At 38.7% G+C, this 12,119-nt stretch overlaps 2 protein-coding genes across 5 annotated transcripts in view; one reads left to right on the top strand and one right to left on the bottom strand.

The window, feature by feature from the left end:
* Nucleotides 1-2,594: 2,594 nt before the first annotated feature.
* Nucleotides 2,595-6,694, top strand: atoh8 (atonal bHLH transcription factor 8). Of its 3 annotated transcripts, none has more exons than XM_052614165.1 (3): nucleotides 2,595-3,380; nucleotides 3,943-4,134; nucleotides 5,713-6,220. In XM_052614165.1, exons 1-3 carry the CDS (start codon nucleotides 2,853-2,855, stop codon nucleotides 5,902-5,904), a joined length of 912 nt encoding a protein of 303 aa, XP_052470125.1. In that variant the 5' UTR covers nucleotides 2,595-2,852; the 3' UTR covers nucleotides 5,905-6,220. The 3 variants fall into 3 exon arrangements, with proteins under 3 accessions (XP_052470125.1, XP_052470123.1, XP_052470124.1); XM_052614163.1 differs by having other exon boundaries at nucleotides 2,597-3,380; nucleotides 5,612-6,220; XM_052614164.1 differs by lacking the exon at nucleotides 5,713-6,220 and adding an exon at nucleotides 6,227-6,694 and having other exon boundaries at nucleotides 2,599-3,380.
* A 1,948-nt stretch (nucleotides 6,695-8,642) lies between these two features.
* Nucleotides 8,643-12,119, bottom strand: part of LOC128026884 (lactosylceramide alpha-2,3-sialyltransferase) — a 38,463-nt gene continuing 34,986 nt past the window's right edge. For both annotated transcript variants that reach the window (XM_052614147.1, XM_052614146.1), the window contains exon 7: nucleotides 8,643-9,739. In XM_052614147.1, coding sequence (XP_052470107.1) covers nucleotides 9,488-9,739 — 252 coding nt within the window. In that variant the 3' untranslated portion in view covers nucleotides 8,643-9,487. The remainder of the gene's footprint in view (nucleotides 9,740-12,119) is intronic.

Genomic DNA, 12,119 nt, shown 5'->3' on the forward strand with positions numbered 1-12,119 from the left:
GAAACAAAGATGAAGTGTTCAAGATGAATGCATACCTTGACTCTAGGGGTCAAACAACTAAAAATCAAGTCAGGAATCTTGGTGTGATTCTGGAGACAGACCTTAGTTTCAGTAGTAATGTCAAAGCAGTAACTAAATCAGCATACTATCATTTAAAAAACATTGTTTCCAGCCAAGACTTGGAGAAACTTGTTCATGCCTTTATCACCAGCAGGGTGGACTATTGTAATGGGCTCCTCACTGGCCTTCCCAAAAAGACCATTAGACAGCTGCAGCTCATCCAGAACGCTGCTGCCAGGATTCTGACTAGAACCAGAAAATCTGAGCATATCACACCAGTCCTCAGGTCCTTACACTGGCTTCCAGTTACATTTAGGATTGATTTTAAAGTACCTTTACTCGTATATAAGTCACTAAATGACCTAGGACCGAAATATATGGCAGATATGTTCACTGAATATAAACCTAACAGAGCACTCAGATCACTAGGATTAAGTCAGTTAGAAATACCAAGGGTTCACACAAAACAAGGGGAGTCCTCCTTTAGTTACTATGCTGCCCGCATTAGGAATCAGCTTCCAGAAGAGATCAGATGTGCTAAAACACTAGTCACATTTAAATCTAGACTCAAAACCCATCTGTTTAGCTGTGCATTTATTGAATGAGCACTGTGCAATGTCCGAACTGATTGCACTATATTTTCACTGTTTTTTTTTTTTTATGTAAAATCATTTTCTTACTGTTTTTAAATGTTTTAATCATTTTAAGTTTTAAAATTGCTTGTTTTATTTTTGTTATTTTTTTCTTCATGATTATTTTACTTTCTTTTATGTAAAGCACTTTGAATTACCATTGTGTACGAAATCTGCTATATAAATAAACTTGCCTTGCCTTGCCTTGCCTACAGTTTACTTCAAAGCAGCTTTAAAGTATTAAACAGGAGAAAAGCATCAGTGTAAAATTCTTTAATCAGAAATGAATAAGTTCAGGTAAACGTACACCTTCAATTTCAGCTATAAGTAATCCTGCAGAAGAGAGCATAGTGACATTACTCAGGTCAGTTATTCAGTGACCTCATTCGATAGTTTCCAGTCAACTAAATATTATAATAATAATGAAGTTTTTCATCTAAGTTGAAGCAAAACAGTGTTATTTTAAAATGCATTACATTCAATAACAAAAAGAGTACATTAATAAAATCAAAGTTAACTTCATTTAGTTTTGGGACTATTTGAATACTTTTGTTGGCATAACAATGGATCTTATTAGTTTGTGCGGAGAGTAATGTGTTGTGTGCTGCTGGAGATGATTGTGTGTTGATCACGAGAGGAGGAGCTTGTGCTCAGCTGTGTGTGTGTGTGTGTGTGTGTGTGTGTGTGTGTGTGTGTGTGTGTGTGTGTGCTTCAGTGTCACTGACTCACACACTGCTCACACACACAGTCTGTGTGGAAACCTCTCCTGAGCTTAACCTCATTCAACAAATCATTTTCTGAGTGTGCTAAAATTGCAGACATTATTCTAACGAGGAATAAATTAGAGAAAAACAAAAACAAACAGTAGCTTGAACTAAAAATAAATATCTAGCCTAAGTACAGATGAAGTTACTGTGTGAAACATGCATTAAACAGATTGTGAAACCAAACAAGTTTTTGATTTCATGTATTAATTATAGGACCACTTTTACAACTTTGTGATTTATAGTGAACAATAACCTACCGAACTATATATAATAAACTTACAAAAATAAAAAATTCTGAGACAGTTGTTTGCATTTAGGCTACAGGGTTTAATATAATATATAATATTATATGATAAAGAGTTTATATTGCACACAGTGCTCCTGCTATCAAGACCGTGACACAGAAGTAAAGTTAGTTTGATGTTTGACATTCGGTAGACATTCAGTTTCATTCAGAGCCCAAAAACATCCCGGTTATTGCACATGGCTCCGTTTATGGAATTACCATTTTATGTGTTTATTATAATTGTACAACTTTTAATGTATGCAGTGAAATAAATCAATTAAACGACAACACCATTTGAGATGAAGGTATTAAACAAACTGTAAAATATTATACCTTAAAATGGATAATGCCTTCATTGTTTTTATACACAGCACTGAACTCATATTTTGATATGTTTTATAGAATATACCTACATAATGCAAAATGCATACCTACTTTTCTGATTAATGCATAACCAGGAAAACTAAGCCTTGTGCATTATAGGGAATAATATTCTGAATATTTAACAGCTGGTTTGACATTTATCTGAAAACAGTGTCAGAGTTAATGTAATGAAATTATAATGTAATGAAATTATATAACATATCAAAAATATGTTTTCACTACTGTATATAAACCAATAAAGGCATAATCAGGGAAACTAAGTCTTGTGTGTGTGTGTGTGTGTGTGTGTGTGTGTGTGCGTGCGTGTGTGTGTGTGTGTGTGTGTGTGTGTGTGTGCGTGCGTGCGTGTGTGTGTGTGTGTGTCTCGTCAGTCGAAGCGTGTCGAGGAGGCGCTGCCTGGAGAAGTGTCGGGTCCTCCTGGAGGGTTTATTTTGGGCGGTCTCTCTCTCTCTCTCTCTCTCTCTCTCTCTCTCTCTCTCTCAGCAACAGGGGCTTCTGTGTTAACTGCGGCTAAATAAGCACAGATGAACTGTGGAGCACATTCAGAAAAATGTCCTGGCGATGTGTGTGTGACTTCACAAGCCCCTCGGAGCCCGCAGGAGGAGCGCGTCGCCTCTCACACACTCTGACATGAAGCGGGCATGTTCCTCCGAGAGGACTCTCCTGCTCCACTGACTGCGTTTGATCTTCATCCTGGACCTTCAGACAGCGCGGACACCCGACATGAGGAACCCGCATCTGGACGGACACTGCAAGATCCTGACCTCGGGGGACAAGAGACTGAAGCGCAGAGCGCGAGAGCCGCTCCAGCGCGTCAGTGACGAGCATTCACCCTACTTTAAACTGTACAAGGACGCGCATCTCATGGCACAGACAGACGGCGGCGCGAGAGAGACGCGCGCATCGGGGGTCTTCGCGTCAGGGGACGACGGCGCCCTGGATATGAGAATTAACACCGCGGTGTCTGGAGAGCCTTCTGACTCCAAACTGAGAGCCGTCCCAGAGAACACTGTCAGTGGCAGGACCGCTCAATCGGGCACGCGCAGCGCGCAGGTTTTTCCTCTGGAGCGAGCGTTGTCTCAGCGCGCCGCCTCTCAGGCGCCTGTCGAGAGCGCGCAGTCACCCAGGAGACGCGCCGGAGAGCCGCCGGAGATCAAAGCCATTCAGCAGACGCGCAGACTGCTGGCGAACGCGCGCGAGAGGACGCGCGTGCACACCATCAGCGCAGCCTTCGAGGCGCTGCGAAAGCAGGTAAACTCTGCTGTTCAGGAGAATACAGCAGCCTGGAGAACACCTAGACTGCGACTGAAGTTAGGATAGAAGCAAAGGAATGACCGTGAGCTGTTAAGGAACTTTATTACACAGGAAGACACATGCTGTCCTATTGTAAAAAAAATGATTCTCATATTTAGCAGCTTTGATGGAGATGTTTCATAGTCTTAACTTATTCCATCATCACAAAACAAAGTTAAAGTATGAAAACATCACTAAATATATAACACATCCACGCTTGCACATTAACGTGTTGAATTATTGCAGGCAGCTCACACCTGAAATAGCACTTTATATAGAGAGATAGTTTCAGATAACCAGGACAACATCAGAATCAGTGATGCATGCTCGATCAAATCCCAATTCTGCTGTAAAGCAACTCTAGCACGAGCGCTCCAGTGTGGGTTCAGTTCAGCAGCTGTGAGATGTGATTCAGTTCAGCTCGGTGTCCACTTCTGATCAATCAGTAATACCTTTTCATTGTTTGTTCAGCCAGTCATTACAGTACTCATAATCACAACACTGATCCATACGTCCACAGGTGCCCTGCTACTCGTACGGCCAGAAGCTCTCCAAGCTGGCTATATTAAGAATCGCCTGTAACTACATCCTGTCTCTGGCTCAGCTGGCAGACCTGGACTACTCTCCGGACCAGAGCCAGCTGAGCTTCAGGGAGTGTGTGGAGCAGTGCACCCGGACGCTGCAGGCCGAGGGACGCTCCAAGAAGAGGAAGGTACTCTGGGCTTACTCTTCCACTGTTAGAGCCTTCATTATATGATTCTGGGAAATGTGTCTGAAACCTGTGCCTAGCAATGCTCACTTCTCTCATGTGAACCACGACTCTAACTGAATGATTATAGATCGCTCACTAGAAGATTAAGACTGCATTACACTTTATTTTGACAGTCCACATTAGACTTCTGCTTACTAGAAGTAACTTTACAGCTACATGTTAACTAGCAGTCATTATTAGTAGTTTAATATCTGCTAAGACTTTATTTTGATGCTCCCCAACACACGTTCAGTAGAGTATTATCAGACTGTTAGATTAGGGTTCGAATAAGTTAACATTGTTTCTTAGAGAGTGACTGAGACTCAGAGGTGGTTAGATTACACATTACATGATCAAAACTGTAGCTAGTAACGTCATCTAGGTCTCTCATTTTAGGTAATGTAATCTGACTACTTTTTAGAGTACTTTTAGATTACTTTTCTAGATTACTTGTTTTAAATTTACATTAAATTTACTGTTTATTAATATAAAAAAGCATCAACATCATAAAATGCATTAAACATTACATTAGTGAGTTGATAGAGAGTTAACGAATTGATAAAAACCGAATAATTCATTCAACCATAAAGACGTAAAAAAAAAGTTCAAACACTAAAAATATAAATATTGTATTTGTTTATCTGCGTGACAATGTGACCATTAACCGACACCAGAGAAGTGTAAACATGCAAATGTGTTGTTAAATGATATTCATATTAAAATATATACCGCAAGCAAATATTCAGTTTTAAGGGGTGACAAAAACTTTTGGGAATCTCTTCATAAATAAAACAAGAAAACAACAACGACTTGCTCAAAGTCTGCCAGGTTTGAAATATATTTATCCAGACTTTCTGAATCAATAAATTATCAGCGATTTGCTGCCGTTGTGTGAATAATATCCAATCATGCAATCCATAAAACATTAACTGTAGTCTGATTAAAGGATTTTGAAATACTAGACTTCATAATTACAAGTATGTATGTTTTTGGAATCTGTTTCTAACAGTTCGTCCCGGCACAGTTTAATTAGAGTCAGTAATGAGCAGATATGAAGCGGTCAGTCTCTAATGTACAGTCACTGATGTCAGTGTGAAGTGTAAGGACATGATTCGGCCATCCACTAGTTATTATCTGCAGGCCATAACAGTACTCGTGGCAGAGCATGCATTATATGTGCGTATACGTGCCAATTAGAGGGAATTTCCCCCGTGCCTAATAACCATCCCATTAAATGACATTATCATCAGCTTTTGTCAGAAGCAGGACTGGGTGTTCCGCCAGCTTTTTCCTCCTCTGCGTCCCGGCCGAATTAATGGAGTGATTGATGTTTTTGGGGGAGTTTTTTGACAGTCATGTAGTCCTGATTTCCTGCAGCGCTATCCTATATCAACATGTCGCTGGTGCCACTCACGCAGTGTATGTTTTCCTCTGATAGGAGAGTTCAGACGGTTTATAATGTGGTTATTAGCAGTCGTTGAGCAGCTGGGGCAGAGCTGCACACATGAAGGCTCCTGCGCTCCCCCCGTCCCCCGTCAGAGCCAGACACCAGATGTTCTCAGCGCTGCTTGGGAAGTCCTGCTGGCGCCACTCAGGGCAGAGGGCAGGGGGAAGGCACGCGAGCCGGAGCCCAGAGAACACATTCACTGCAGGAACTGGCACATTCCCCAGCGCGCTCTTGGCCTGCTTCCCAGCTCTCTCTTGGCCATCTGTTCCAAAAAAACACTTTGAAATAAAAACGCAGCGCTCATCACTCTCTTAGGATACGGCTCCACGCAGCAGCTGTTACAGAGGCGAGGGGAAGCGGGAGGAGGGGCGCCGGCCAAGAAAGAAATCCCTTTGTCAAGTAGAGCCAGTGAGTCTGAGGGGAAAAATGTTTTGGCAAAGCTCTGAGCGAACATGGAAATGTGCATGAATGTTGCAACTCGGGAAGCTTTTTCAACAAGTCCATTTCAAAGCAAATAGTCTGCTATATCCAGTCAGAATGCTGTGCTTTTGTTGTTTGGATTTTTGACAGCTTTGACATTGATTTTGTTGTTGTTCTTCACAACAGGAATAAAATGAAGAATGTGTATGTGGAGAAAGAAGGATCTCAATCCGTCATCATGAAGACACTTATAAGTGTAAAGTGATTTTACACTGCACTATTGACTTTACTACAGCTAACAGAGTCAAAAACAAAACCGCTCAAGACTCTGGATTTGCTTTTCTACAACCTTTGCACAGCAGAAACACTTTCCAAACACAGATGATATAAAGTCAGTTCATTTTCCATTGTTACAGAATGCTGGTTATTTATTTTTGTTTGTTTTGCAGTTTAACAATCGTACACAGCTAGTTCATGTGCAAATTATGTAAAAAAAAAAAAAAAAAAAAAAAAAAAAAAAAAAGGAAAAAAAGTCCTGCCATGTGCAAGAAAGCACACATTTTCTTTTCTTTTTTAATCCATACAATTATGTTATTCTTCATTTTATCAATTGCATTATAAACCATGATATAAATGCATATAATTCAGCACTCATTGCTTGTCTTCCTTTTGGTTCATATTAAAAGTCTTTCTAGTTCTTAAACAAGTCTATGCTCTGTCAGCCAGTCCCTTATGCAAGTCTGTATTTTATAAAAGTGTTTACTGTTGAAATACTGTTTTGTAGTTAAACGTAGTCCAAGAATTCATCTTCATGACTGAAGAACTGCTTTTCTGAGGAATTAATAGGCAGTTGCTGGTGAGCTGCCAGAAACATCAAACTCCAGGAGGAAACATCTGGTCATTCTGACCTGTGTCTGTGACTCCTATCATTAAATCAAACGAATCAATGTTTTAATTATCTCACAAACTCTATTATCTGTTGTTCTTCATATATACATACACAAACTCACACGCACATATACATATTTAGATCCAACAAACATGCAACGTGCCAGAAAACTATAAATTAAAGCAATAAAGATCCAGTCATCGCTTCCAAGCAGATCTTTTGGTCAGGTAGTGTATATAATGCTTTTGATCGTGAAAGTTTTGCACATTCTGTTCCTCCTCTGAGCAATAATACATAAACAACTTAAGACTGTTGAGTGATTAGTGCTTGACAGATGTTTATAAGCAGTTTTTTAACTACTTACATTGAGTGAACCAGACACATTGTAAGGTTGTGGGTGGCACACGTTCATCTTTGTGGACATGTTACATGACTGATGATTTCTGACAGCTGCTAAACAGACTGACTTAGAGTGTGTTGTCTGTCTAGGTCTGCTACACGCAGAGCTCACACATTTCTGTCAAGTAAAATGCAGAGCATGATATAAAAATAATAAGTCTACAACAAAAATAAACTATTTACTGCCTCAAATTACCTTAAGTTAAGGTTAAGTCCTGGTTAATGAGTAAGATGGCCAATTCTTTAATTTTCACCTATTTTTCTTTTATTTTTTACTTACTCCATACCACAGACTCTCTAAAAGTAGTGAATGTCCATATCTGTCTCCAGTATTTGGTGAGATCTGCCTCAAGATGTGGTTTTGGTTTGAGTTCTTCCTAAAGGGCAGAGGCTTTAAGCTCTTTTGGGAAGGAGAGGCGTCTAGCCCCTGGGGTACCTCAGGGTTCGATGCTTGGCCCCCTCTCATTCTACACACATAACATCACAGAGTCCACACTGGACACAGCAAGCATCAGGATTTCATTTGAATTGAGAAAAATATCATTTGGCTGCCACATTTATATAACGTTTACAACCTACTAAATCGGATCAGTCTTATTCCAGGAGAAGCATTTTAATTGATTTGTTTTATCAGTCAAAGGATAGACGAGCATCTAAAACATAGGAACATGTGACCATCCAAAAATATGGCTCAGTTCAGCAGAGGGCTATGTTAATGTACAAATAAAACCGTTGGATGGGCAAAAATGCTGTGGAAAAAAAAAAAAAAAAGGGCTGTTCTTCAACATCAGGACAAACACACCCACCTGCCTCATTACTTAACACATTTATTTAACCATTTTAAGATGGTTGTAAAGGTTTATGAACTGATCTTCCAGCTATAGCACATCACACTTCTCGGTTTCCTGGTAAAAACACTATCAGATATGCCAAAAAACAAACTTTATAAACACTTAGAGTGTGCTGTAATAAAAAAACAACAACAAAAAACTAAATAAATAAAAGATTAAATAATAAATCCTAACCATTATCTCCTTACCGAACTGTCAGACAGTGATTTAACTTCTCTGAATATTTAAAATATTGATGTTCAGAAACCGTGAGACCTGAGGCTATACTAAGTTTTTAAATGCTTTTAATAGCTTAAACGTGTGCTATAAATAAATAAAGCTCATAAACGGCTGTTGAACCCTTAAATTGACCCAAAAACAGCATTCAATGTCACAAGAGCAGATCAAAACACAGGGAACATGCTTGATGACCCACATCAGACCCACCGCTCAGCCTTCAGTAAAGGTCAACACATCACAAAACCACTTTTAAAACATTTATTGCATGCACAGCATAAACACAAGACACACATTGTTGAAGCAAGCAATGAAGCAAGAATGCCAAAGACATGCGAACACATGGGTGTCTGTAAAACTGCTCGGAAACTACACACACACACACACACACACACATATATACGTGGTATGTGTGAAAATGTTTGTCCTGCTGAATGAAGTGTGAAAATGTGAAAATCTCAATACTGTCTTGCAGCTGTATCAGTGAGTAGCATTTCTTCATCAGACAGGCTAGCGTTAATTAGCCCATTAAATACAGCAAACAATTTAAAAGACCTAAATTCAAGAATGAAGCAAAGATGGATGCAGTTTCTCTTTACAAATGGTTTACTAGACTGTTCAGTTCTATGTTCTACAACAACGGCTCCATCTGTTGGAATAATACAGTTATTGCAATGATATAACAAATTATTACTGATGTAACATTAACAAAAAACATGCTTCAAGAAAATGATAAATTATAATATCTTGCATGTTCACACATCCAGAATTAGAATAAAAGTTATAATGCATATTAATATAAACATTTGTATAGACAAACAAAAAAAACACCAAACATCTTAAAATTAAATACTTTGGCGAAACATCTTTTTAAAACAAAAGACACTTAACATCAAAATTAAAAGTTTAATCTAAAACCTTCATATTTTTGTGACATTAGTTTTGATCTAAAATAGAACAGCGCATCAGTATCACAGCAGTAAACGGTAAAATACTCAGCAGTTCAACAGTAGTCTTTCAATGATTGTTTTTAAGTTATTCCTTCACTTGTGTGAATTCTTCTTCACACGTGTCACTGAGAGAGTCTGTCCTTCAACAGAAGTTGCAGTGGATTCCTCCCGTGAGGTCAGTAATAATGCCCGATGTTATCAGACTCTTGAGGAAAGTCGTCTCGGTCTGCACGTCATGCATGGCTTCCTTCAGCATGGATGTCATGAGTCTGTGGTCGTAGTAATGCAGAGGAGCGTCCTTCTGACTGAGGTTATAGCCAAAGCCTGCTAGACTCACCTCATCACACAGATATGTTGCCAGATTGAGTGCAGACACCCCTAACGTAGGGACATTCTGGAGAGGAAACAATATTTTGAGAATAGATTTTAAACACACACACACACACACACACACACACACACACACAAGCTCATATGCTATGAGAATAAAATAATTGAATACAGGAATGATAAAAATAAAGATACTCCAAACGTGAATCTAAAAGCACCAGTAGATGGAAGTCTTTTTGAGTGAGTCATTAATTCTACAGATTCGTTCTAACAGCTTATTCACTCAGAAACAAGCTCTTTATGAATGAGTCACTGAATCACTGACTCAAGACTTGTTAAAACAGCTGATTCACTCAGAAATGAGTCTTTTTCTGAAACACTCGATTCATATAAAATATAAACATCCGCTGTGTGTTGATCAGAGACACTCAACAGTTCTACTGTGACTTTGATTTGAACTATTTTCAGTGATGAAGTTGTCACTGTCTTTATTAATCAAAAACAGACAATATTGACAACACTGCATCTAACATGAAACAGTATTAATTAACTGTTTAAGTAGTCGACGATATTGTTTTTTTGATGGTTGAATGGCACGGATGATGGCTTCAAAATCAAATAACGGACAAGGAATAATTCTGCCTGAATATTCAGCTGAGCATGGCACAGTCTGGTGTTTGCTACATAACAGATGAGTCAGGGGATCAGTGCAATATTATACACAGACCTCTAAAGTCACGAGTGTGAAATTAATGAATGAAAAAAGCACAAATCAAATGCTGTATTGCTGTTGCGTCTAGTGCATCCTACAATAATACATCATACACTTTCTATTATTTGTATATATTTAAAAGGCAATGATTTAAACCATAGGCTATGTTATGATATGAATGAATGGAATAAGCACAGCGCGCTCACCAATCAAACACGTCTCAGTCTCTCAAAATAACAAACAAGTTCTATCTAAAGAGTAGGCTAATAATGAACTTAGATACGGATACATTTTCTACTTGTCCCACGTTTGCATCTTTCTTTGCTGGTTTGCGCAGCACACACACATTTGTTTAGTGAAGTTCACAAAAAGACTCACTTTAGGGGCCCTATTGTAACGATCTAAACGCAAAGTGTAAAGCGCACGGCACAGGTGCACTCAGGTTGTGTCCAAATCCACTTTTGCTATTTTAAATGACGGAAAAACAGTTGGCGAACGCGGGCGCATGGTCTAACAGGTTGTCACTATTCTCTTAATGAGTAATGGGTGTTTTCTGGGCGTAACGTGCAATAAACCAATCGGTCTCATCTTCCATTCCCTTTAAGACTCAGTTGCACTCGTGCCATGACGGATTTGCTAATTACACGACAGAATTTGGCAAGTGCAATGACAGAAGGCGTCTCCGAGATGAAACAGAGCTGCTCGTGTGCGAGCAAATAGATACCCTAAAAAAAATTCTTATGAATTGCAATCCTTAAATTTTTCATATTTGGCATGTTTGTATGCTGCTGTGTGTTCCGGTGTTTAATAAGCAGTGTGTACGCTCTTTAAATAACAAAGAAAAAACACTGCACCAGACTTTAGACCAGGTTTGAGTTGGTCTATGGCACTGCGCCTGAACACACCTCTTTTTTTAAACAATGTGGTGCTGGACGGGAAAATGTGAACAGCGCCAAACTGAAGCTAGCAGAAACACTTAAGCTGTGCCTTGCATCGCATTGTGCTGGGTATATTATAGAGCCCTTAGAGAGTTCTGCGCATTTAATTGATTCAGTCAAATTCACATGATCACTAAACATTAGTCATGACATCTCTCTGCTTGCATGACAAATAATTTTTTAGAAAAAAAAAAAAAAAAAAAAAAAAAAAAAAAAAAATATATATATATATATATATATATAAATGAAAATAATTTGAAAAACGAAAAAAAAAAAAAAATATTTAAACAAATTTACATTGTCTGGTCAATCTGGTGGTACATTCCAAGATGGCGGCATGTCTTTTTTCTTTAGATATAAAAGAAGAATTTAAGGGTTTTAGAAATTGAACAAGGGGCCGTGTAAGATTTGAGACTTTATGAAGCATACCAACCGGATTTAGGATTTACAAAGGGATTACAAAGATGGGCTCTGGATCTTCTGGAGCGTATTTCCCTAATTCGGAGTCATGATTTGAGATTGTTTGGCCCTGATGAGTACCACACCTTGCTGGATAAAGGAAAGTGCTTTTGATTATTTTCTCTGTGCTAATAAAGATATGATGATACTGTTTAGGATGTTTTTTATTTTATTTTATTTGGTTACTCAGTCTTGCTCGGGATTATACTGGTCTTTTTTTATCATCAGATTGTACATTATGGATACTGTGTATGCAATATTTTCTTTTTTATTAAGTGATTAAATTCTGTGCACTTGATAAGGTTTGCCAGAATAATGGTTGTGCACTACTTCAG

The sequence above is a fragment of the Carassius gibelio genome, chromosome A14, assembly GCF_023724105.1.
Source record: "Carassius gibelio isolate Cgi1373 ecotype wild population from Czech Republic chromosome A14, carGib1.2-hapl.c, whole genome shotgun sequence".
In the NCBI taxonomy this organism is placed as follows: domain Eukaryota; kingdom Metazoa; phylum Chordata; class Actinopteri; order Cypriniformes; family Cyprinidae; genus Carassius; species Carassius gibelio.